At 43.7% G+C, this 24802-nt stretch overlaps 1 protein-coding gene across 1 annotated transcript; it reads right to left on the minus strand.

Moving 5' to 3' along the window:
* Positions 1–645: 645 nt before the first annotated feature.
* LOC125465467 (prostaglandin E synthase-like) lies at positions 646–24056 on the minus strand. Its single transcript, XM_048559050.2, has 3 exons — positions 23848–24056; positions 19935–20017; positions 646–2423 (listed from the first exon to the last, which is right to left on the minus strand). The coding sequence occupies exons 1-3, from the start codon at positions 24049–24051 to the stop codon at positions 2174–2176; spliced, it is 537 nt and encodes a 178-aa protein (XP_048415007.1). The 5' UTR covers positions 24052–24056; the 3' UTR covers positions 646–2173.
* Positions 24057–24802: the final 746 nt, after the last annotated feature.

Below are 24802 nucleotides of genomic sequence, written 5' to 3' on the forward strand. Positions count from 1 at the left end.
CTTCACAGACACTGCCAGACCTGCTGAGCTTTTCCCGCAACATTGTTTTTGTTGTTGTTGAGGACTTTTGGGTAGGGGATGACATTTTGAAAAAAAACAATGATAGGATGACTGGATTTGAGGAAAGATTGAGTAGACAAACTATATTGCCCACTCCAGCTAGCAGAATGAGATGTGATCACATGGAAACACATAAGATCCTCAATGGGCCGAAATAATGAGAAAACATCTCAAGTGGAAGATCTTGATCATTGGTCACCAAATCTCAAGAGGTTGGCAATTTAAGGCTGAGATGAGGAAAAATTTCTTCAATTTTTTTACTCCTTCATGGGGGACATGGGCATCACTGGCTAGACGAGCAGTGATTATCCATCCCTAATTGCCCAGAGGGCAGTTAAGAGTCAGCAACATTGTTGTGGGTCACAAATACATCACTTTTATGGTGGTCACTACTCTCTTAATTCCAGATTTGCTATTTAATTCAAAATCTACCGTCTGCCTTGCCACAATGTGAACCTAGGCTTCCGGAACATTATTTGGGTTTGTGTTAAGACCACACTGGACCATTGGTATGGATGCTCCATTGTTTAGTTTTTAAAAATTTATCCTGGGAGATGTGCGTTGGACTTTTGATTGTTAGAGGCATTGCCGAGGAGAATGTATCTTGTATTCGCAATTTGCCAAACAATCAATGCCCTCTTGTCATAATGATAAAATATTGTTCCCCCTTACATTGGTAAATCTTAACGCAAGACAAAGAGCTTCAACAAAATATGTCAACAATACTCAAACATCTATATACAAATGAATAATACTGCAAATGAATAATAATACTGCAAATGAACAAGAAGCAAAGGAAAGTACACACGTGTGAAAAAACTTTTGTAAAACTACAAGATCAAACTGGCAAAGTACTTCAGTTAGACAGAGCTTTGGGGGCAGGTCACATTCATTGGAGGAAGATGTCCCCTCTCAGAGGGTTGAGAGTCTTTGGAACTCCCTTCCTCAAAAAGCAGTGCATGCAGAATAGTTCAATATTTTTAAGGCAGAGGTAGATGGACCAGTGATTACCATGAGGATGAAAGATTATCAGAGCTACGTAGAAAGGTAGAGTTCAGGTTAAGACCAAATCAGCGATGATCTTATTGAACAGCAGAGGAGTCTCAAACGGCTGAATGGCCTAATCTTGTTCCTGGTTCATCTACTGGTAAGATTGGGCCCTTAGTTTGACTTCTGAAATTGTCACAACATTGAGTTTTAATGTGCAGCTTCTAATTGATAACAATGTCCGTTGCTCATGTTAGCTCAATAAGATGATCTCCAGCAAGTCCAATGGCAGAATCTTTTATTAAACAATACTGAACAGGCAGATAAGGATCCAGACAAGCTGAGAAGCAAGGGTCTGCTTACTGCATGGACGATGGTGTAGCGCATATGCGAGTGTGTGTGTGGGTGTGTGTGGTGGACTTGAGTTGGGAATGTGGTTTGGACCATTCTTATCTAGCAAAATATTCAGTGATTCGCTACATTGTACATCATATAAAGTGGCACAAGCCTCTACATTATTTATGTGACATTTTAAATGAGCAAAGGTGACAGTTCATTCTGCAATGGGCTTTGGAACCCCATTTCTAATGTTTTTTGAAGTGGTTGTGTGCTACAATAGCGATTCACTAAAACTTCAGTTATTGGATGTTTTAAGCATTGTCTGAACAATCTGCTTTTTGTTAACGATACCCTTCTATTTAAAATTATTTGTGGGGCAGTCATTTTGGTAGATCCATCTTGAGGTTTCGGATCAAAACAAAACTTTAAATCGGGTGTCCGGTTGTTGTGGGTGGGGGTGGTGTTGGAGGGGATAATAAATCTGGCTCCTACTCACCATTTTCAGCAATTTCTTTAAATTGTTTGATTTAATTTCTTTAAAATTGATGAGCTGAAATCGAAGCATTTGCGTGTTTGATTGCATGAAATAATAGCACAGGAGCAGAATTTTGATCTCCAGAGAGTCAATCAGTAAAGCAGACACTATGCTGGCGATGTCTAGTGGATTTTAAGTCAATGTAATAACAATTCCAACACTAACAGTAGACTCTTCACGTCTGAGATGAACTGATCCCAGCAGCCAGTATTTCCAAAGTGTCTCCGACTGGGTTTGTTGTATCAATTGCCTTTACCAACCGATTGCAATGTGAGAAAGGATCTGTACGGCGATGGACACACAAGGAACCTGTGCGATGATGTACGCCAGTGAGCGTGTTGGTGCTCTAAAAGCGAAGAGATAAGCCACACTATGGACTACACGTGCCACGAAGAAGACCAGGAAGTGGACATGGGCAATGAAGAGGTTGGGTTCCATCAATGAGTAGATAGCACCGAGGAACAGGAAAGGAAAGATATTCTCCCTGGCATTGCGATGGGCTCTGTGGGGGGAATAAATAATCAAAATGAACTGGTTACTCATTCAATATATATAAAACTATGGCTACTTTGATTAATAAGCCAAACACAGTGCTTTCCTCATTTCCAGCTTCTTCAAGTCGAGAAGACTTTTGGATAGAAAAGATCTGCTATGTTCATTGATAACCAAATTAACACAGCTCATTAAATGCATTCCTGGCAAAGGTACAATAGTTTTAATAGGCCATTAGAGAGAGAGAGAGACGACTGGCGTTGGTCTAACCCAAGGGTCACCATGCCTCAGGTGAGGGGAAAGATTGAGGACAGTCCTCCATAGTAACTTCAGCTACTGTGGGAACTGAGCCCACGCTGTCACTGTCACTCTATATTACAAACCAGCTGTCCACCTAATTGAGCTAACCGGCCCTCAGTCACACAGCCTTGGTCCTAAAAGTGGCGTCAACAATGTCACTGCTCCCACTTACCTCAGGCAGCCCAGCCTATTACTGATCCTGCTGTTGCCATTTACACATTTTAGGCCCATTTCTTTTATTTCTTTATTTGTCCCATGACCAACCATGTCTGCCCCCAACCACACTCATCCCTTTTTGTCATTTAACCACTCTTGTCTTCCAACCTGACATAACCTTCCCTTTTGCTCTTTACTCTTCCTTTACCTATACTCTGCAGTGGTTATTCCATCTCACTCTTCTCTCCTTTCCCATCTTTTCTCGCCCTTCCTTTGACAAATGGTCACCGACCCTATGGAGCTCGATGCCATCGAGGTCAATGCAGTTTGTTTGATCGGCACCTGCTTTGAACATTCGTTCTGTTCACCACCTCCATACAGTAGCAGCAATGTGTACCATCTACAAGATGCACTTTAGCAACTCACCAAGACTCCTTTGACAGCGCCTTTCAAACTCATGACTTCCACCACCCAGAAAGACAAGGGCAGCAGATGCATGACAGCATTGCCATCTGCAAATTCCAACCCCCCAACCCCCTACCACCCACCAAGCCACACACCATCCTGACTTGGGCATATAATCACTGTTGCATCACTGTAACAAGGTCAAAATCTTCGCAGCACTATGGGTATCCCTACACCATGCAGGCTACATTGATTCAATCATCCACCTTCCCTGGGCAATTAGGGACGTGTAATTAATGCTGGACCTGCCAGTGACACTCAGCTCCCATGAATAATTTAAAAGAAAATCTAAAATGTTGGCTCTGTCTGTAGAAGTTCCCTGTCCCACAGAGCATTCCTAGAATTTTCCCCTTCATCCTATGCTCATTGGATCACAGAAAAGTTACAGCACAGAAAGATGCCATCTGTCTGAGTGCTGATCAGTCTCTGGCGAGCGGAAGCTAGTTCAATTTTATCCTGTTGCCATTTGCCTTCATTACTATCATTCGCAAATCAGATAAAGAGCACAGGTTGAATGGACAAACTCCACAGCAGAGGAATGCAGATTGCAGTCAGGACTTTGACCCAAGCTTTCTTTGCACCTCGCTTTCACCTGACTGGGAGTGCTACATTTACAGAGTAAAGCCTTTACGATCCAGCAATATATGACAGGAACCTCAGCCAGGAGAAAATTGATTGTGCATTCGCTCACAGCACAAACAATGACCAGCGATTACGTAGGCAAGTAAGAATTCACTTGATCAATAATTGTTGGCAGAGTTTCAGCTTTCTACTCTCAACTATTCTAACTAAAATTTCAGTCCGTTACTACTGCCCTCGATTATCTTATTCTGTAAGAAAAGCAAAACGCAAGGGATGCTGGAAATCCGACACGGAAACAGCTGCATTGAGTCAGGAAGTTAGACAGTATCTGTGGGGAAGGAGTTATCACCCAGATCCTCCAGTCTCCAGATAGTTGGGGATCAATTGTATCAATTGCATAAACATGCATTCAAGAACCCATCAGAAGACAGGATGCACTGACAACAAGATAATTGTTCCAAATACTTAAATCACTGATTGATCATTTTCTGGTTTGGAACTCTCTTGAAAAGGTCTACAATTCTGAAATTAAGACAGACATTGTGTTACCGCACCTCCCACTGATCCACCGACCCCATCGCCGCCAGACATCCAATCAGCACCACCACCCACATCCCGCCCCCCCCCCCCGAACATCCCCCTCCCCAGGGCACCTGGCAAACCCACTAACATTGACCATCCCTGTCCCAAACCTACAACATCCCATGCCCCCAGGCTACCAACTCCCCGTTTCTTCCTTGGCATCCAACTTCACTGCCAACTTCTCCCCCACCCTGATCCAGACCCACTCTCTCCTCACCACGCATCTGACCCCCTGTCTCACCAGTCTACTCCTCACTTAACCAGCCACTCATCCAACATCTGACCCACTCACCTACCAATCTACCCCCCTCACTCACCCACCTGCCAGCATAAACCCTCACCGTGACTCAATGGTTAGCACTGCTGCCTCACAACACCAGGGACTTGGGCTCAAATCCACCCTCAGGCGGCTGTCTGTGTGGAGTTTGTACATTTTCCCAATCTCTTTGTAGGCTTGGTCTGGATGCTCTGTTTTTGAGCCACATTGTCCGGGGATGTATAGACTGGGTGGATTAACCATGGTAAAAGGTGAGGTTATGGGGATTGGGTGGGACGGTCTTTGGAGGGTTGGGGCAGACTCAATGGGCTGAATGGCCTCTTTCCACAATACAGGGATTCTGAGGAGAAAAAAAAACTGCATCCTACATCTCTTAGGAAAGGAAATCTGCTGTCGTTGTCAGGTCTGGTCTACATGTGACTCCAGACTTCACGGTATTGAGGGATGAGTGACAAATGACAGCCTTGTCACATCCCATGAAATGATTGAAAAGAAAACAACTTACTAAGACTTTCTCAATATTGTCTCCCAAACCTGCAGCCATAATCACCAAATATGACACATGCACCAGGTTTGTGGAAACCATCACTTTGAGACTGTTATAACACGATGTGAAGCTGGATAAACACAGCAGGCCAAGCAGCATCAGAGGAGCAGGAAAGCTTGACGTTTTGGGTCGGGACCCTTCTTCAGAAATGTGGGAGGGGAAGGAGATTCTGAAATAAATAGGGAGAGAGGGGGAGGCAGATAGAAGATGGATAAAGGAGAAGATAGGGTGAAAGGAGACAGGCAGGTCAAAGACGCAGGGTTAGAGCCAGTGAAGGTGAATGTAGGTGGGGAGTTGGTGGGGATAGGTCAGTCCAGGGAGGACAGACAGGTCAGGGTGGGCAGGATGAGGTTAGCGGGTAGGAGATGGGGTTGGGGCTTGAGGTGGAAGGAATGGTCAGGGAGGCGGGGACTAGCTGGACTGGTTTTGGCATGTGGTCGGAGGAGGGGAGATTTTGAAGCTTGTGAAATCTACATTGATACCCTTGGGCTGCAGAGTTCCCAAGCAAAGTATGTGATGCTGTTCCTGCATCTTTCGGGTGGCATCATTGTGGCAATGCAGGAGGCCCAGGGTGGACATGTCATCTGAGGAATGGGAGAGAGGGTTGAAATGGTTCGCGACTGGGAGGTGCAGTTGTTTATTGCAAACTGAGCATAGGTGTTCCGCAAAGCGGTCCCCAAGCCTCCGTTTGGTTTCCCCAATGTAGAGAAGGCCACAACGGGAACAGCAGATACAATGTGCCACATTGACAGATGTGCAGGTGAACATCTGTTTGATGTGGAAAGTCTTCCTAGGGCCTGAGATGGGGGTGGGGGGGGGGTATAGGGGCGGGTGTAGCACTTGCTTCAGTTGCAGGGAAAAGTGCCAGGGGTTGTGGGGCTGGAGGGGAGTGTGGTGTGGACAAGGGAGTCACGGAGAGAGTAGTCCCTCCGGAAAGCACATAAGGGTGGGGAGGGAAAAATATCTTTGGTGGTGGGGTCGGATTGCAGATGGCAGAAATGTCGGAGGATGGTGCGTTGGATTTGGAGGTTGGTGGGGTGGTAAGTGAGGATGAGGGGGATTCTGTTTTGGTTATTATTGCGAATAGGGGGTGTGAGGCATGTTACTTTTAGAACACCCTCCTTAATGGCACATCTGGCTGCACCTACAGCAAACGGACTGCAGCGATTCAAGAAGGTATCTCACCAGCACCTTCTCAAGGCCAGCAAGAGACACGCCTTAAATGCTGGATTTAATGAAGGCCACATTCCAAGCTTGACTAAAAGTAGGAAACAGAAGTGACTCGGAAATTCAACTGTCTGCTGCTCATTTTCCTAGCTGCCTCTCCAACCACTAAAACAAACCTGTAGTGTACCATGTACCAAATAGTAAAAGAAATAAAACACACGCTGCCAGAACAAATACTCTACCCTTTGAATGTGTTAGTAGAGCCCTTACAGTGTGGAAGCAGGCCATTCAGCTCATCCACACCGACCCTCCAAAGAGCATCCGACACAGATCCACCTCCCCCGATCCTATCCCTGCATTTCCCACAGCTAACCCACCTAGTTAATGAGAAGCTTAATATTTGCTGAGCAAGAATGGTTGTCACTGAGGCAGCCAGTTGAAGTATGGCCTTCACTTCACTAGGGAGGCCAGGTGATCACATTGCCTAACAGCTAGTTGTTAAAGTGATATGACCCTCCTCACTCACATTAACAGAATAAAAGCTTCTTCCCCTGCATCCAACAATTTCAACCCGACTCCACTACCACACAAGAGGTGATGGCCTGGTGGTATTATTGCTAGACTATTAATCCTAAGACCCAGGTAATGGCCTCGCAACCCAGGTACAAATCCTGCCATGGTAGATGGTGGAGATAACAAGGTGTGGAGCTGGATGAACACAGCAGGCCAGGCAGCATCAGACGAGCAGGAAGGCTGATGTTTCGGGTCGGGACCCTTCTTCAGAAAAACCTCATGGTAGATGGTGGAATTTGTATTCAAAAATAAAATCTGGCATCTAATGATGACCGTGAACCTTTTGCTGACTATCAGTGGAAAAACCCATTTGGTTCACTTTAGGGAAGGAAACTGTCATCCTTACCTGGATCTGGCCTACACGTGACTCCAGATCTCACAGCAGTAAGGGACGGACAATAAATGCTAGCCAAGTCAATGACATCCACATCCTGAGAATGAACTTTTTAAAAAATCATGTTTCTCTGGTGTAAATACCATCTAACACAGTTAAGATAGGCTGAATGGCCTTCCTCATTCTTACTGATCTCATGGAAAGAGAAAGGCTGAGAAAAGGACAGAAAATGATTGGGGTGTAGGAGTCTAAAACTAGAGGGGGCATAGGTTTAAAGATGAGAGGGGAAAGATTTAAAATGGACCTAAGGGGAAACTTTTTCGCGCAGAGGGTGGTGCGTGTATGGAATGAGCTGCCAGAGGAAGTGGTGGAGGCTGGTACAAATTCCAACATTTAAAAGGCATCTGGATGGATATATGAATAGAAAGAGTTTCGAGGGATATGGGCCAAATGCTGGCAAGTGGCACAAGATTAATTTAGGATATCTGGTTGGCATGGATGATTTGGACCGAAGGGTTCTATTTCCATGCTGTACAACTCTGTGATTCTATGTCAATGTTATTTAAGAAAAAGGAACCAACGCTGGTTGGTTCACCAGAGTTTAGAAGAATGACAAGGGATCTGATTGAAAGATATACAATTCCAACAAGGTTGGGAAAACTACAAGCAGGGAGAGTCTGGATGTGAGTTTGCTCGCTGAGCTGGAAGGTTAGTTTTCAGATGTTTCATCACCGTTCTAGGTAACATCATCAGTGAGCCTCCGGTGAAGCGCTGGTGTTATGTCCTGCTTTCTATTTATCTGTTTAGAAAGCGGGACATAACACCAGTGCTTCATCGGAGGCTCAGTGACGTTGTTACCTAGAATGGTGACGAAACGTCTGAAAACTAACCTTCCAGCTCAGCGAGCAAACTCACATCCAGAAACTCAACCTGAGCTACAAATCTTCTCAAAACTCGCTAGCAGGGAGAGTGTTTTCCCTCGATGGGGAGTCTAGAACCATGGGTAACTGTCTCACAATATTGGATAGGCCATTACGGACTGAGATGAGGAAACATTTCATCAATCAGTGGGTTGTCAACTTGTGAAATTCACAACCACTGAAAGTTGTGGAGTCTGGTTCACCGAGTATATTCAAGAAAGAGACCGATACATTTATAGGCATTAAAGGCATCCAGGGGCATAGAGAGAAAGTGGCATTGAGATGGAGGATCAGCCGTGCCAAATGTGGTTGCAGGCTCAAAGGACTGAATGGCCTATTAATGCTCCCAGTTCCTTCGTTTCCACTTCAAAGTCACAAGAGCAGATTACAAAAATCTGTGCATTTTTACTTTCTTTCAATGTAAGAACAGAAGCAAGAGGAGGAGGAGTAGGCTATTCTTTTCAAGCAATAAAAATCTCAATGGTTTACTATCCTTTCCAAGTTTCTTAAGGCAGGAATGGGAATAAATGGATTGATGTAATCACAGTTTATAAACATGGAGGCATTCCATCCTCTCACCTCTCTGCATTACTAACTATATAACTGCAAACACAGTGGTAGTAGCCCAAACTCCAAGCTAGGAAGACCATGTTCAAGTCTCACCTGTTCCAGAGCGGTGTACTAAAATCTTATAACTGCAGACATGCTGTGGGAGAAAATATGATCTCTGTGTTTGAAGAAGAAACAAGATGTGCATTGATATAGCACCTTTCACAGGTGCAGGAGATCCCAAAGCGCTTATCAGCTCATGATGTATTCAAGAAATGTTAAGACATGGGAGCAGCTTGAAGGTTGTTTTCTGTGTCAGCTGCAGTTCAATGAGCAGCATGTTCTCCTCCAAGTCTGAGATTATAGGTTCCAATCCAACACCTACAGCATGTAACTCATAGCTGATACTTATGCTCAACATAAACAGAGTATTGGAGGTTTGGAGTGTGCTGGTGAAATACAACAGGTTGGGCAGTATTTGTCAACAGAGTTACCATTTTATGTCAATATAACAAACCTTTGAAACATTGATTTTGCTTAATATCTTTAAGGTCATGCAGCATCAGTCATTAACTATTAATTGCCTGAGCACATATAGATAGTGAGCACATTTTATAATTAATTCACAGAATGTTGGTGATGCTGACTGTACCCAGTATTTCTTGTCCATCCCTAGTCACCCTTGAGAATGCCCTCTTGAACCATTCGGGAGGTAGTTCCCAGGTTCTGACCTAGTGACGCTGAAGGAAAAAGTCAGTGTGGCTTGGAGGGGAAATTTTCAAGTCATGGTGTTCCCATGTATCTGCTGCTGTTGTCCTTCTAGTTGATTGTGATTGTGGGTTTGGAAGATGCTGTCTAAGGAGCCTTGGTGAAAATCTGCTGTGCATCCTGTAGATTGTATACACCGCTGCCACTGAGCATTGGTGAAGGGGAGAGTGAACGGTTGTGATTTGGTGCCAATCAAGCAGGCTGCATTGTCTGGGATGGTGTCAAGCTTCGAGTGTTGTTGGAGCTGCACCCGTCCGGGAAAACAGGGAGTTATTTTTAATGCCTGCTCAGACATTATGACACACCTCTGGAACACGTCAGTCTGACATAGGCTAACTGAAGAATTAGTGATCTCTCTGTCCAGTTTTGAACTGGGGACATTTCATGTCCTAGGGGAATGTGTTAATCAAGGAAGGGTTCTTGGTTTTCTATCTCACTGGATCCAGACTGACAACTAACACTCCTGCGGCAATACTGAGGGAAGTGCTGCATGGTCAGAGGTCCCTTCTTTCAAATGATACATTAAGCCAAGGCCATTGGTTTGCTGTCTCAGGTGGATGGAGGAAAAAAAAACCCATGGCAGTGTTTCAAAGACAGGGAAGTGATCTCTTGATGAACATGTCACTTCTATCATTGATGTTTGTGAAAGCTGCATAGGTGCAAATTGTGTGCAAAGATTTTCCCACAAACACAAGATCAGAAGTGGGGCTGGTAGCTAAGGTTGAGCAGTGTTTAGCATGATTTATGATCTCCTCAGACACTGATGCAATCCATAACCAACATCCAGGCTAAGGATGACAAGTGGCAAGTAACATCTGTGCCACACAAGCCCAAGGCAATGCCCATCTCTAACAAGATAAAATCTAACAATCACCCATTGACTTTCTATGGCATCAACATTGCTGTATCCTCCACTATCAACATCCTGGGGGCTAACATTGACCAGAAATTGCAGATCAGGGAATAGGAATACTGTGTCAAGTAGCTCACCTCCTGACTCCCCAAAGCCTGCCCACAATCTACAAGACACAAGTCAGGAGGGTGATGGAATACTCCCCAGTTGCCTGGAAGGGCACAGCTCCAACAATACTCAGAAAGCTTGACACTATCCAGGACAAAGCACCCCGCTTCGACTGGCATCAAATCATCAACATTCGCTCACTCCACCACTGAAGCTCAGCAGCAACAGTGTGCACTATCCACAACTTATACTGCAGAAATTCACCAAGGCTTTTTACTCAGCACTTTCTAAACCCACAACTACTTCTATCTAACAGAACAAAAGCAACTGTTTCATGAGACCACAACCAGAATCATCACGGTGCAGAAAGAGGTCATCTTTTCTTTAGAAGCAGCCTGAGTATTTTAACTTATTGCCAATCTCCTGCATAGCCTTACACATCTGTTTAAAATAAAACCATCATCCAATGTCTTCCTGAATGCTTCAGCTGACCCTGCCTGCACAACACTTCCAAACAGTCCATTTTCTACGCTAAGAATTCCCTGCAGGTTCCCCCCCCTCCCCCGATCCATGTAACACCCCGACTTGGAAATATATCACCATTCCGTCACTGCCAATAGGTCAAAATCCTGGAATTCCCTCCCTAACAGCACTGAACATGTACCTAAAGCACATGGTTTGCAATAGTCATAGAATGCAGCTCACCAACATCATTTCAAAGACAACTCAGAATGGGCATTTAATGTTGACCCTGCCAGTGATGCCCACATCTGCCAATTCTTCCCTCAGCTACAGCTAATCGAGTGCTTCTGAAACATGTTTTGAAATGTTCCACATGGAGAGAGGTGGTTTGGAAACAGATGTCTCTCTACCTTTTCCTCTTAGAACTTACACTACAAGAAAGAATAATGAAAAACAATGCTTCACAAATACAACAGTGATGAAGACTTTTTCTCACGTTGGCATGACAACAAGGAAACAGCTTTCCTGTTTTTGTTCTGAATCAACATGTGTTCTTCATTAACCCTAGTCCACATACAGTGCCAGGAATTTCACTGCACATTATTTCCTTCAGAAGTGAGATGAGAGTGAGACAGATTTGCTCAATAGTTGAGTAAATATGACCACAAGTCAGTTGTTAATATTTTTAAAATATCAAGTAGCTTGTTTAGTAAAACACAGGCGTTCATTTCTAGCCATAATGAATTGAGAACAGAAACGCTTTGCATACAGCCAAGATTAGCTTACTCTTAAACCAGCCTTACTGCAAATATTTCAGGTTTCCATATTTGGGAAAAAGATAGAAGCACTGATTACTGTCAAAGATATACTGGAATAATACCAGAATTACGAGGTTATACACTTATCCTTAAAGAATAAACAGATGGCAGATTTTACATCTAGAGCAGAGAATGCTGTAACATTGTTTTTGTGGGACGTTACTGGCTGGGCAAATTTCCCTTCCCTACATAAACTGGTGGTGAGCTGCCTTCTTGAACCAGACTACAGGCCACAGGCTTCATACATACCACTTGCCACCATCGTCCTTCAATAAATCACCTCAAATTTGCTTACAGCCAACTCTCGGATGGTAGAGATCCACTCTCTTTTCATCTAACTTTTCCATTTCATCCTATCTGGACCGAACTTCTCGATCTGAGAATGTGAGAATATGTTCTTATACTAACTCCTGTCAGTAATATTCATTACTGGCCACAGGCCACAGGCACTTTTTGATCGTGGCTTTAATTGATTTTGTACAATCATTACATTCCTCTTTTCAAAGGCTAAATGCTATGTTAGTGTCAGGCTTATTTAGCTCAATTAGTTGGATGGCAACTTTGAAATGCAATGCTCGCTGAGTACGTTCAATTCCTGAACTAGTTGAGGTCACCATAAAATGCCCTGCCATCTCTAAACTAACCCTGCGTCTAAGTTCACTGCTAGCTGTCTCTCTCTAACAAGAGAGCAGCCTCCAGATCTAAGATGTCTTTCAAGTTAACATGGGTTGAATGGCCACCTTGATTTTCAAAACTGATTTTTAAAAATTCACAATCAAACACAAAAAGTGCTGGAGAAACTCAGCAAGTCTGGCAGCATCTGTGAAGACAGAAACAGAGGTAACAGTTTGAATCCAGTATGACCCTTTCCTCAGAAGATCGTCCCATTTCTGAAGAAGGGTCCTGACCCAAATCGTCAACATTCCTGCTCCTCTAATGTTGCCTGGCCTGCTGTGTTCCTCCAGCTCCACAGTGACTCCAGTATCTGCAGTTCTTGCTATCTTAAAGTTCTATGGATGCTGGAGAAACAGCATGGTTCAGCAGCATCTATGGAGAGAGAAAGAGAGCTAACATTTCAAATCCAATTTGACCCTTCTTTGGGTGATCAAGCATGAGGGCAGCATGATGGCTCAGTGGTTAGCACTTCTGCCTCAGCACCAGGGCCCCAGCTTTTATTCCAGCATCAGGTGAGTGCATGGAGTTTGGACATTCTCCCCCTGTCTGGTGGGTTTCCCCTGGGTTCTCTGGTTTCCTCCCAAAGTCCAAAGATGAGCAGGTTAGGTGGATTGGCCATGCCAAATTCCCCATAGTGTCCAGGGATGTGCAAGCTTTGTTAGGCATGGTAAATGTAGGGTTTCAGGGATAGGGTAGGGTGGTGATCTGGATGGGATGCTCTTTGCAGGGTCGGTGCGGACTTGATGCGCCAAATGGCCTGCTTCCATTCTGTAGGGATTCTATGATATTATGATTGAGTGGTAGAGCAGACTTAAAGGGTTGAATGGCTATTTCTGCTCCTAATTCACATATTTATCTGGTACAAGGACTGCAGGAGGACTGCATGCAAGTTCAGGAAACAATCTGAAAGGCAGGAAACCAGTTCCAATTTATTTGAGCAAGTTTGAATTCAAGAATAATAATAATAAAGTCTGACAACAATTGGGTGTAGTTTGGCGAGACCATGCACGTAGCGATCTATGTAATCTTTGCCTCAGCATCTAATGCAGAATGCTGCTTTCTGCACAGCGTGAGGGTCATTTTGAGGGCTAATTCCACACAATTCAATCAGTCGCTTTAATTTATTTTTGATCCGTAGCTAATGCTGTGGAAATCATATTTCTGCACTGCGACTGAGGAATTGTTGGTCTGTGCTGTAGCGAGGAATTACAGACTGATATATCACTGTATCCAGGTCCACATTAACCGTGAAACATAGCAGCAGAAGTGGGCCATTCAGTCCATTGTGCCTGCTTTGCCATTTAATGAAATCATGGCAGATCTGATCATTCTCATACCCACTTCCCTGCCTTTTCTCCCAAAATGTTTGCTTCCCATGCTGATTGAAAATCTAGCTTTCCAAGGTGATGAGACAGACAGAAAGACACACACACACACACACACACACGTTTCTGAAATTTTGACGGATTTTGCTAACACAAGCCCTGTCACAGCTATCTGAATCATGGGGACCATCTTCCCTGTTAGGAACACCAACAGTGTTTTACACTGTTTTACAGTGCTCCTGTGAAGTGCTTTGGGATATTTTAATATGTTAAAAGTGCCATATAAACATCTGTTAAAAGGAAAATATTGCTTTGCTGGAAAGCCGAGATAAAGTGGGAGAATGCTGGAGAAACTCAGCAGGTCTAGCCACTTTTGTGGAAAGAGAGAGAAAAAGAGTTAAGCTTTCAGGTAGGGAATGACTTCTTCAGAACTCAGAGAAACTGAGTCTTCTTTTTAAATTCTCTTCATTCAGTATTTCCATCCTTCTCTCTCTGACTCTAATTTGCTGTCTATCTTTGTCTGATTTAGGAAGTGAACTACTGGTCTCATATTTTGGTGAGTGATCAGGTGGAATACAGGAAATTGAACAGAGGCCTATGCTGGTATCTTAGAAATGATCAATTTCATCTTCTTTGTCTGCCTACTTTTTCCTCTCTCTCTCTGCCTGGGTGCTGTCACAATCATTCTGACTTACTCCTTCTGCCCCTAAACCCACCCTCACCTTCAGCATGAATACCACCATTTCTCAGCCACATTCTGTTCTGACAAAGGGTCATCGGACTCGAAATGCTGTTTGTCTCTTCACAGATGCCAAGTTTCTCCAGCACTTTCTGTTTCTGTTTGGTGATGTTGTTTGATTGTTAATTAACTGGCCAGGGTTCGGGAGAACACCTCTGTTTATCTTTGCTATAGTCCCATGGGATATTTTATATCCATTCAAGTGGGCAGATGGAACCTCACCTTAATAGGTTAGCCAAAAAACATTCCGGTAAGAAACATAAAGTTGCCCTAGTTCGGCTGGACCATAGGTCTGCTCTCTCATTAGAGACAGACAAATTGATGATGGTTTCTCCTGATGTTGGTAGGTGGGGTCTTATAGAAACATACAAAATTACGAAGGGACTAGATAAGATAGAAGCGGGGAGGATGCTTCCATTGGCAGGTGAAACTAGAACGAGGGGGCACGGCCTCAGAATGGTGGGGGGGGGGGAGCCGATTCAGGACTGAGCTGAGGAAGAACCTCTTCACCCAAAAGGTTGTGAATCCGTGGAATTCCCTGCCCAGTGAAGCAGCCAAGTTTACTTTGTTGAATGTTTTCAAGGCAATGACAAATTTTTGAATAGTAATGGAATTAAGGGTTATGATAAGCAGGCAGGTAAATACAGCTGAGGGCACGATAAGATCAGCCATGATCTTATTGAATGGTGGAGCAGGTTCAACTGGCCAGATGGCCTAAACCTACTTTCTTTTGTTCTTATATCACCCGAACTTAAGCGAGGGGAGAGGGTGAGAAGGACAGTCTTTCAGGGTAACTTCAGCTGGTGCGGGAATCGAACCCACACTGTAGACTCTGATTTGCAACATACTGCATACTGACAGCTGGCATTTCGCATTCTGGTGTGAGACTTGAACCCACAACGTTTTAAACCAGACCACTTGAACTGCGAATGAGTCCAAAGCAAACAGCAAAAGCCTAATGCTTAGAAAACTTTAATAACCTAAATGCAAATTTAGAGTTTTTTAATGATTTCAAGTAGATCATTAAGTAATCTGTACATGCATGAATCGTTACCTTACAATAACATTAAAATGTAACAATGTACTGTGATGTGCATATACATTTCTGCTTTACTGTGGCCAGAATTCCACACTTTCTCACCATATTTTGCAACTCCAGCACAACAGCTGGCTCTCCTCAGCACAGTCAAAGTGTTTTCAACATCACAGCTGCTTGAGGAACATGCTAAACTATCATCAGGAGCATTCACTGTCTATTATTGAACACTTGCATAGAACGTACAAAACAGATGCCTTTGCCTAACAAAAATTTTGGCTCTGAATTTTTCTTGACTGCATCAAAGGTCGTGTTTCTCTAGTTATGTCAGTTTAATTCCAAAGTTTATGCACGTTTCAGTCTTCTCTGCCATCTAAAAAATCATCCATGTCTAGCTTTGAAGGAACAAATTACTCCTTGGTCCATGTCTGGGAAAATGATTGCTAATATTTCAATCCTGAGTTTCAGCACAGAGACAGAGGCAGTATGTTATTTTTACCATCTTTGGAGTTGAACAGAATGAGGAAAGCAATAAACTTAGCCAAGGAGCATTTAACACAACAATTTGGTATGTAGCAAAGTCCAATTCTTAAAGGGACTTTATCTCTCAAGGAGCTGAATTGAGAAACAAGGGTGTGATATTAAATTTGCACGATTACCTCAGGGGAGGCAATGGCCTGTTGTTCCAGAGACCCAATAATGTTCTGGGGACCCGGGTTTGAATCCCACCTTTGCAGATGGTGGAATAAATCACTAATGATGTCCATGAATCCATTGCCGATTGTCAGGAAAACCCACCTGTATCACTAATGTCCTTTAGGGAGGGAAACTGCCATCCTTACCTGGTCGGGCCCACATGGGACTCTTAACTGCCCTCTGGGCAATTAGGGATGGGCAATAAATGCTGCCTAGCCAGCAATGCCCTCATCCCGTTGTTGAATAAAAGCAAAACAAAATTTAGAACCACTTTTTAAAAACTTATCGTTTCACAACAAGCCTGGCATTTGTTGCCTGTATCTAATTCCACTAGAACTTGCTCAGCTATTTCAGTCAGCCACATTTTGCAGGTCTGGAGTCACATATAGGCCAGACTGGGTAAGGAATGCAGAAATCCTACCCTGAAGGACACAAGTGAACCAGATGAGTTTTCACAACAACTGATTATATTTTCGCAGCTAGCTTTACAATTCCACATGTTAATTAGATTTAAAATATATGTCTCTTTGTTGCAAAAATGGGATTAAAAGCAGGAGAGAATAAAAATTGACCAGGATGACACCAGAACTGAGAGCTTATGTGTATCATTGAAAAGCTGTGTACACTGGCTCTTTTCTCCAGAAAGATAAAGACTGAGGGGTAGCCTTAGAATTCTGAAAGGGTTTGCTTGAGTAGATAAGGGAAAATGTTGGACGAGTCCAGAACAGGGTTAGGCTATAAATGCAAGATAATTACAAAGAATTCGTGAGAAACTTCTTTACATGTGGAACTTGTTACCACATGAAGTGTTAGAGATGAATGTCATCGATACATTGAAAGACACGTTGATAAACACATTAGAGACAGGGGCTCAGAAGGGCCTGCAAGTAGAGTGTGATTATGTGAAGTGGCAGGGTGCTTATGTGGAACATTTTTAAAAGCACATAAATATTGAAGTCATTTCAACCGTAAAGCAGATTTCACTAAAATGTTACATGGAAACATGATGTCAGACTAATTGGAAAACTGGTATGAGGAAAGCATAGTTTCAGAGCAGTGACGTGGTGAGGGAACTGTTCACATTAATTAGACTAATCCCAGCAGCCCAGCCCCAACATGTTATATGGTTTTCTTTATTCCTTCTTTCGATTTTTTTTTGAATTTCCTACAATCAGCCATTCCCTTCTTTTAAAATAACATGCTTTTGGTTTCTTGATGGAACAGAGATATAACAAATCTTCTTCCAGAGTGAGCCAGTTCTGCTATTAAACTGATGAATAATCACTTCACATAATCACACTCTACTTGCAGGCCCTTCTGAGCCCCTGTCTCTAATGTGTTTATCAACATATCTTCTTCCAGAGTGAGCCAGTTCTGCTATTAAACTGATGAATACCACTCAGTTGGTCAAATGCATCCACAAGTTCAGTGGGATAAAGCAAAGTTATCAATGTGGACAAATATGACCATCAGTCAGTTCACGCAGTTGAAGGTTTTCATTCCAATTTCACTTGATGCATGGACGGATTGTCTTATGAGCAAAAGCTAAGCAGGTTGGGACTCTACTCACTGGAGTTTAGAAGAATGAGAGATGATTTAATTGAAACATACAGGATTTCTAAAGGGCCTGACAGGGTAAATGCTGAGAGGATGTTCCCCCTCATGGGAGAGTCTAGGACCAGAGGGCACCGTCTCAGCATAAGTGGGGTGCCAATTTAAGATGGAGATGAGGAGGATTTTTTTTTTTCTCTCAGCGTGTTGAGAGTCTGCGATTCCTTACTACAGAAAGCTGTAAGAGCAGGGTCCTTCACTAAATTTCTATGTAAGCTGAACACTAATCATTATTGAACTTTAGTGAGGCCACTTTTGGAATGTTGTATGACAGTTCTGGTTGCCATGTTACAAGAAGGATATGGAGGCATCAGAGATGGTGCGGAAATGGTTCACCAGGATGTTGCCTAGTTTAGCTGTGAGGAGAGATTGGACAAACTTGGTTTGTTTCCACTTGAACATCTAAACATGAGGGGCGACCTGATAGAAGTCTACAAAATTATGACAGGCATGGATAGCTGGAGTCTTTTTCCCAGGGCAGAAAGGCCAATTACTCGGCGACACAGGTTTAAGGTAAAAAGGGGTAAGTTTAAAGGACATGTGGGAGACAAGTTTTTTTACGCAGAGAGTGATAAGAGCCTGGATGTACTGCCAGAGGAGGAGGTGGAGAGGGATGCAACAGCAACTTTTAAGAGCCATCCTGACAGTTATGTGAAAAGGCAGAGAAAACAGGGATATCTACTATGTAGAAGCATTTGGAAGATTGTGAAGTTGAGGGGCCAAATGGCTTCCTTCTGTATTGTAAACAATCGTGGTAACTCCATAAGGAGATTAATGACAAGGCAACGGTGGTATTTGAGCACAGAATTTCATAAATAAATAAAATTAAAAGGCATTATTAAGTGGCACCTAATGTACTGGGGGATTTCATTCAGAAAAGCATGATGTTTTGGAACAGTATTGGTGGACCAAAGAGCCTACTCTTGCACTGTAGTATTCTTTGCTCATTACACTCTTTGTGATGGGAGTACAGTAGCCCAGTAATATCTCGTCAATATTTCTCTGGTCATTTCTGTAGTGAGTATTCTGTACCTCTGGTGGTAAAAGTTGACAGGATATAGATGTAAGATTATCTTTCAAAATTTTTTAGATATAACGTCACCAAAGTCCTACCGCACCATACAGTTTCTCTCTCATTAGAGAGAGAGAAGACTGGCTGTTTAATCTATGAGTCACCAGACCACAGGCAAGGAACAGGTCGAAGAGGCATGCCCTTCATAGGAACCACAGTTGGTGCAGGAATCAAATTCATACTGTTGGCATCGCAAGCCAGCTGTCCAACCAACTGAGCTAGCTGACCCCCTAACTATTTAGTCCAGACATAAACTTTTTGCAAGCATTGTTGAAAACAAAATAAAAATTCACATCGTTCAGCTTTTCAAATTGACTTTGAAAACTCTATGGTGCAGTAGGACTTTGGTGATTTTATATCTAGAATATAGTGAAAGATAATCTTACATCTAGACATTCTTCCTGTCAACTCTTACTAGCAGAGAATTCCAGGTCAACATATGCAACATTTTAGATGTGAAACAAATAAACATTGGAGACCACGCAACTCTTTCTCCACCTATTTCTTTTTCTAGCCATTTACTAAATGGACAAGAATTCATGTGCTGGTTAAGTGGAATTTTCCAATATGCACTGTCAGTCTGGACCCAATGCATAAAGTGTAAATGTTCCCTTTCTTGGCAATGGAACCAGAAGCAACATGAGAAAACCTTTATTTGCACAGTTAATGGTAATCTGGAATGCACTCCTGGAAGCGTGGCGAAAGTACATTCAATAATAGATTTCTAAAGAGTACAGAATAGTTCCATCCGGGAGAAAATTCCAGAACTATGGGGAACAGCCGGGGAATGGGACTGGTAGATAGCTCTACCGAAGTGCCAGGATGGACAGGAAATGACTGATTGCCTCCTCTCAGCACGGTGTCATTCTATGAATCCGAGTGACGTCTACAGAATATTTACATTACCTCCGACTTCGCTCCACATCAGGATCATTTCGATGATACTCCAGCCCACCATGTCTCAATGCATCCTCTGGGTTAACAAATGCCTGTAGGAAGGGAGAGGGTGAAGTCAGACAAAGCCATGTTGGAAACTTAAGAACAAAGTAACACTCAACAATTAACTGTGGCATCACTAATTCAATGAAATGCAAAAGCACAGTTCCTGTGAAAACAAACTTGAGAAAATGCTGGAGAAACCCAGCGAGTCTGGTTGTAAGGTGGAGAGAGAAACAACGTTAATGTTTCAAGTCCAGTGTGACTCTTCTTTTGAAATTGCAGAACTAGTTCTGAAGAGTCACACTAGACTTGAAACGTGAATTCTGTTTCGCTCCACAGATGCTAGCAGACTTGTGGAGTTTCTGCGGTATCTTCTGAGTTTGTTTCAGATTTCCAGCATCTGCTGTATTTTGCTTTTACTGTAGAAATGGGCTTCTTCTCTCTGCTGACTTCCTGCCTTTCCAGCAACTATCCTGTTTATCTTAACCAAATTAATGTACTTTTCCCAGCCCCTTAACAACTTCCTAAATTTTGATGTTTCCTCTACATCAACCATCAACTCCAATCAATTCATCACACAGCCTCGCAACCCCATGTAAAAATAATTTCATAAATCCCTCCTGAAATCATTCTATCTATCCCTCCACCCTCACCTCCTTTAAGATGCTCCATAAAATTAATCTCTTTGTCTAATCTCCTGTCCTAATATCTCACTCTTTGTCAAGATGTCAAATTTTGTTTGTCTGTCTTCCTGTTTACAAAGATAACATGCTATCTTCATGCACTTTGACGTTTGCTAGTCTTTAACATTGTAAAAAGTTCTCTCATTCTAGCTCCTCTCAAAATGGTGGCTCAGTGGTTAGCACTGCTGCCTCACAGTGCCAGGAACCTGCGTTCAATTCCACCTTCAGGAGACTGCCTGTGTGGAGTCTGCACATTCCCCCTGTGTCTGAAGGGATTTCCCCCATGTGTTCCAATTTCCTCCCACACTGTAAAAGATATGCAGATTAGGTGGATTGGCCATACTGTAGTGTACAAGGATGTGCAGGCTTCCGGGGGCTGGGGGGGGGGGGGGTAACCATGGGAAATGTAGGATTACAGGGAAAGGATAGGGGGTAGGTTTGGGTGGGATGCTCTTTGGAAGGTCAGTGTGAACTGAATGGCCTGTATCAACACTGTAGGGATTCTACAATTCTTAAATTACTGGAAACTATTTACTTTGATCTAATGCGATCCATCCTTTTCTAAATTTAAACATCTGACTCAACTCTGTTCGAAAAATTCAGGATAGAAAAGCATCAGACTGGAATTCGGTTAGGTTGAATCACTTGATGAGTATTTCAAACTAACAGAAGGCATGCTGAGAGATAATGGGAACTGCAGATGCTGGAGAATCCAAGATAACAAAGTGTGGAGCTGGATGAACACAGAGGCCAAGCAGCATCTCAGGAGCACAAAAGCTGACGTTTCGGGCCTAGACCCTTCATCAGAGAGGGTCTTTGTTATCTTAGAAGGCATGCTGGGCTGATTATTGACTATTGTATTTCTCCGTCCCCACCTCCTTGTAATATTGTAATAATATACACAGGTGGATGCCTCTTAAGAGTTTCAACAAACTAGCTGTTTTTTAGGCTAAGGTCTAATTGGATGGAATTTGTTTTTAAGAGCTTGAAACGAATATCAAGAGACATTGCCTGATGGTGAGAATGTAGAAAGGAACGTGACTTTAAAACCAGAACCAGGACATTGAGAAAAGAAGATTGGAACCACTTTAGCGTGCAAAAGAGTGAAATCTACTCCCACAAAAAGCAATAAATGATAGCACAGTTAATAATACCAAAGATGAACTCAAATGATTTCTTGATGGCCATTAAGGGATATGGAGACACATGGATGGTTCAATTAACTACCACCAATTGGCTCAGTGAATGACAGAACAGGTTTAAGGGATGAATATCCTCCAGAGATTCTCCCTCACATTTCCACACATCTCGTTGTTGCTTTCTCAGCCTTGGGAATAGTCTGAATGGGACAAAACTGCAGAATCATTACAGTGCAGAATGAGGCTACTCCACTCATCACGTCTGTGCCAACTCTCCAAGTAAGTGTCTCACTTTACACAATCACCCCCCCAATACACAATAAAGAGAGGGTCCACCTGGTCTTACTTTCCACCTCGCCAGCCCCCGCATCCTATGTATTATCTTCAAACACTTGTGCCAACTCCAATTAGATCCCACCACCCTGAACATGTTCCACTCCATGTGCCTCTCTGCTTTCACAAGGACCATTCCCTTCACCACTCCCCACCTAGTCCAACCCATCCAGTACCTTGCCCATAACCATAACCATAACATATGTAACACCTGTCCACACACCACCTCCCTCACCTCCATCCTGAGCTCTGAACAGCTCTTCCAAGTGAGCTTCACCTCCATCTCCTCCAACCTACTCTGCTGCATCCGGTGCTCCCAATGTGGTCTTCTCTACATCAGTGTGACCAAACATAGACTAGGTGACCATTTCACCGAGCGTCTTCACCTGGTCCATATCGGCCAACCTAAACTTCCAGCCATCGCCCATTTCAAGTCCCCAACACTCCCCCCACCCCAATCCTGCCTCCCTACACGTCCATTCTCAGCCTCCTCCAGTGTCAACAGTGAATCAAATCGCAAATCTGAGGAACTGCACCTTATCTGCCGCCTGGGCAATCTACAGCCCGGAGGACTTAACATCAAGTTCTCTGATTGCAAATAACCTTCTCATCTGTTCCCCGGCTCCCTTTCCACCCACCACCTCTTCCCCACCATACCATCCAGCACCTCATCTCCTCCGGCTCCCCTTCCACCCACCACCTCTTCCCCTCCAGTCCACCCACCGCCTCTTCCCTTCCATTCCACCCACCACCTCTTCCCCCCCCCCATTCCACCCACTGCCTCCTCCCTTCCATACCAGCTAACCTCCCATCAACCAACCAGGTCGTACCCACTTCACAGGTCATACCCACTACCTATCACCACTCTTTCGCCACCCTCCCATGCCCGTTTATCTGCAGCTTCCCCCCCGCCCCCGATCCCGATCCCCATCCCCACATGCAATCCTGGAGAAGGTAATACTCCTAAAGTTGACATCCCCTCCTCCACATGCTGGCTGGCCTGCTGTTCGTCCTTCCTTGGATTCCAGCATCTGCAATTTTGTTCCTGCCTCTCACTCTACACCATCGTCCAGCTTTCTTTTTCTGACCCTGTGCATTTACTGGCCCACATTCCCATTCGATTAAGTCTCCCGTTTTTATAAAAAGAAAGCCTGAAATACAGGGGTGTCCCTGATCGGCGAGTGTGGGGCGACGGGCAAAAATTAAAGCAGCATTTAAAAACCATGAAGCAGAATGAGCACACATTAAGGCAGTGCGTTTACGATTTCAAACTGAACTGCGTGAAGCCCAGAGGAAATTTTATTACCTTGCAGTTGTTTACAATGTCGCATTACACATCAACTCCCCCCCCCCCCCCGCCACAAACACACACACACACAAAGTGGAATTTAAAGAAGCCTGCCCATTTTCGTGCGGATTTACGTTTCCAAAGCGCAACCCCTCCAAAACATTTCTAAAAATGAGTTCAAAACTCCTCTAAAGCCATCAGAATCAATGATTTTACAATACATTGAAGTTCCAAAAATATTGCAACTTTCCCCCTCCTTTCTGTTCGGAGAAGGGCGCCCATTCTTAATAAATTCAACTTCAAATTAGACCGGAGGGTCTTGACATTAATTAACAAAAACATCAGGTCTCTCTCTCTCTCAATTTCAAAAAGTTTCTGCTCTAAACGGAAGTATTTTTTAAATAAAAAGCTATAATTATTATAATTGCAGCCATCACCTTTTTGTGCAGCCGCAGTTGTCCCGTGATGATGGCCAGAGTATAGAGTTTGAGGACCAGTAGAGTGCTGTAGAAAATGTAACAGGTAAAGACAGGGTTATCCATTTCTTTCAGAAGACCGTGAAGTGACTGAAAGTGAGAGCAGAGAGGTGACCAGAGGCAGCCAGCTGTACTTTCCGCCCACTCTCGGATCCAGCCCTGCATGCTCAAACTCTATTTGATTAGCCACTCCCAACACAAGTGCATCAGAACAAAGCCAAAGCGTCCCCAGAACATTTACCAGCGGATTCCTTCAGTGTTTATCACTTGGGAAATAAAACCAGCAAGTGCTGGAGAAACTCAGCAGATCTGCCAGCATCTAGACAGATACGTGAATAGAAAAGGCTCAGAGGGATATGGGCCAAATGCTGGCAAATGGGACTGAATTAATTTTAAGATATCTGGTCAGCATGGACGAGTTGGACCGAAGGGTCTGTTTCCATGCTGTACACCTCTATGGCTGCATCTGTTGAGAGAGAGTAGCCATGATGTGTTGGACTGGGATGGACAAAGTCAGAAGTCACACAACATCGGGATATGGCCCAAAGGGTTTATTTGATATCACAAGCTTTCAGAGCACTGCACCATCATCAGGTGAAGTCATAGAGTTGAACAGCACAGAAACAGACCCTTCGGCCCAACTCTTCCATGCCGACCAGATATCCTAAATTAATGTAATCCCATCTGCCAACATTTGGCCGATATCCCTCTAAACCCTTCCTCTTCATGTATCCATCCAGATGTCTTTTAAATGTTGTAATCGTACCAGCCTCCACCACTTCCTCTGGCAGCTCATTCCATACACATACCATCCTCTGTGTGACTGGTGACTTCATCTGACGAAGGAGCAGAGCCACAAGCGCTTGTGATTTCAAATAAGCCCATTGAACTATGACCTGCTCAACATGGTGTGGAG

The sequence above is a fragment of the Stegostoma tigrinum genome, chromosome 29 (genome assembly GCF_030684315.1).
Source record: "Stegostoma tigrinum isolate sSteTig4 chromosome 29, sSteTig4.hap1, whole genome shotgun sequence".
NCBI classification, from domain to species: Eukaryota; Metazoa; Chordata; class Chondrichthyes; order Orectolobiformes; family Stegostomatidae; genus Stegostoma; species Stegostoma tigrinum.

Coding starts and splice junctions, on each gene's coding strand:
- LOC125465467 (XM_048559050.2), bottom strand. CDS start 24,051: ATGCAGGGCTGGATCCGAGAGTGGGCGGAAAGTACAGCTGGCTGCCTC. Junction 20,018..23,847: donor AACTGCGGCTGCACAAAAAG/GTGATGGCTGCA, acceptor CCCTTCCTACAG/GCATTTGTTAACCCAGAGGA. Junction 2,424..19,934: donor GATGTGGAGCGAAGTCGGAG/GTAATGTAAATA, acceptor TTCCCCCCACAG/AGCCCATCGCAATGCCAGGG.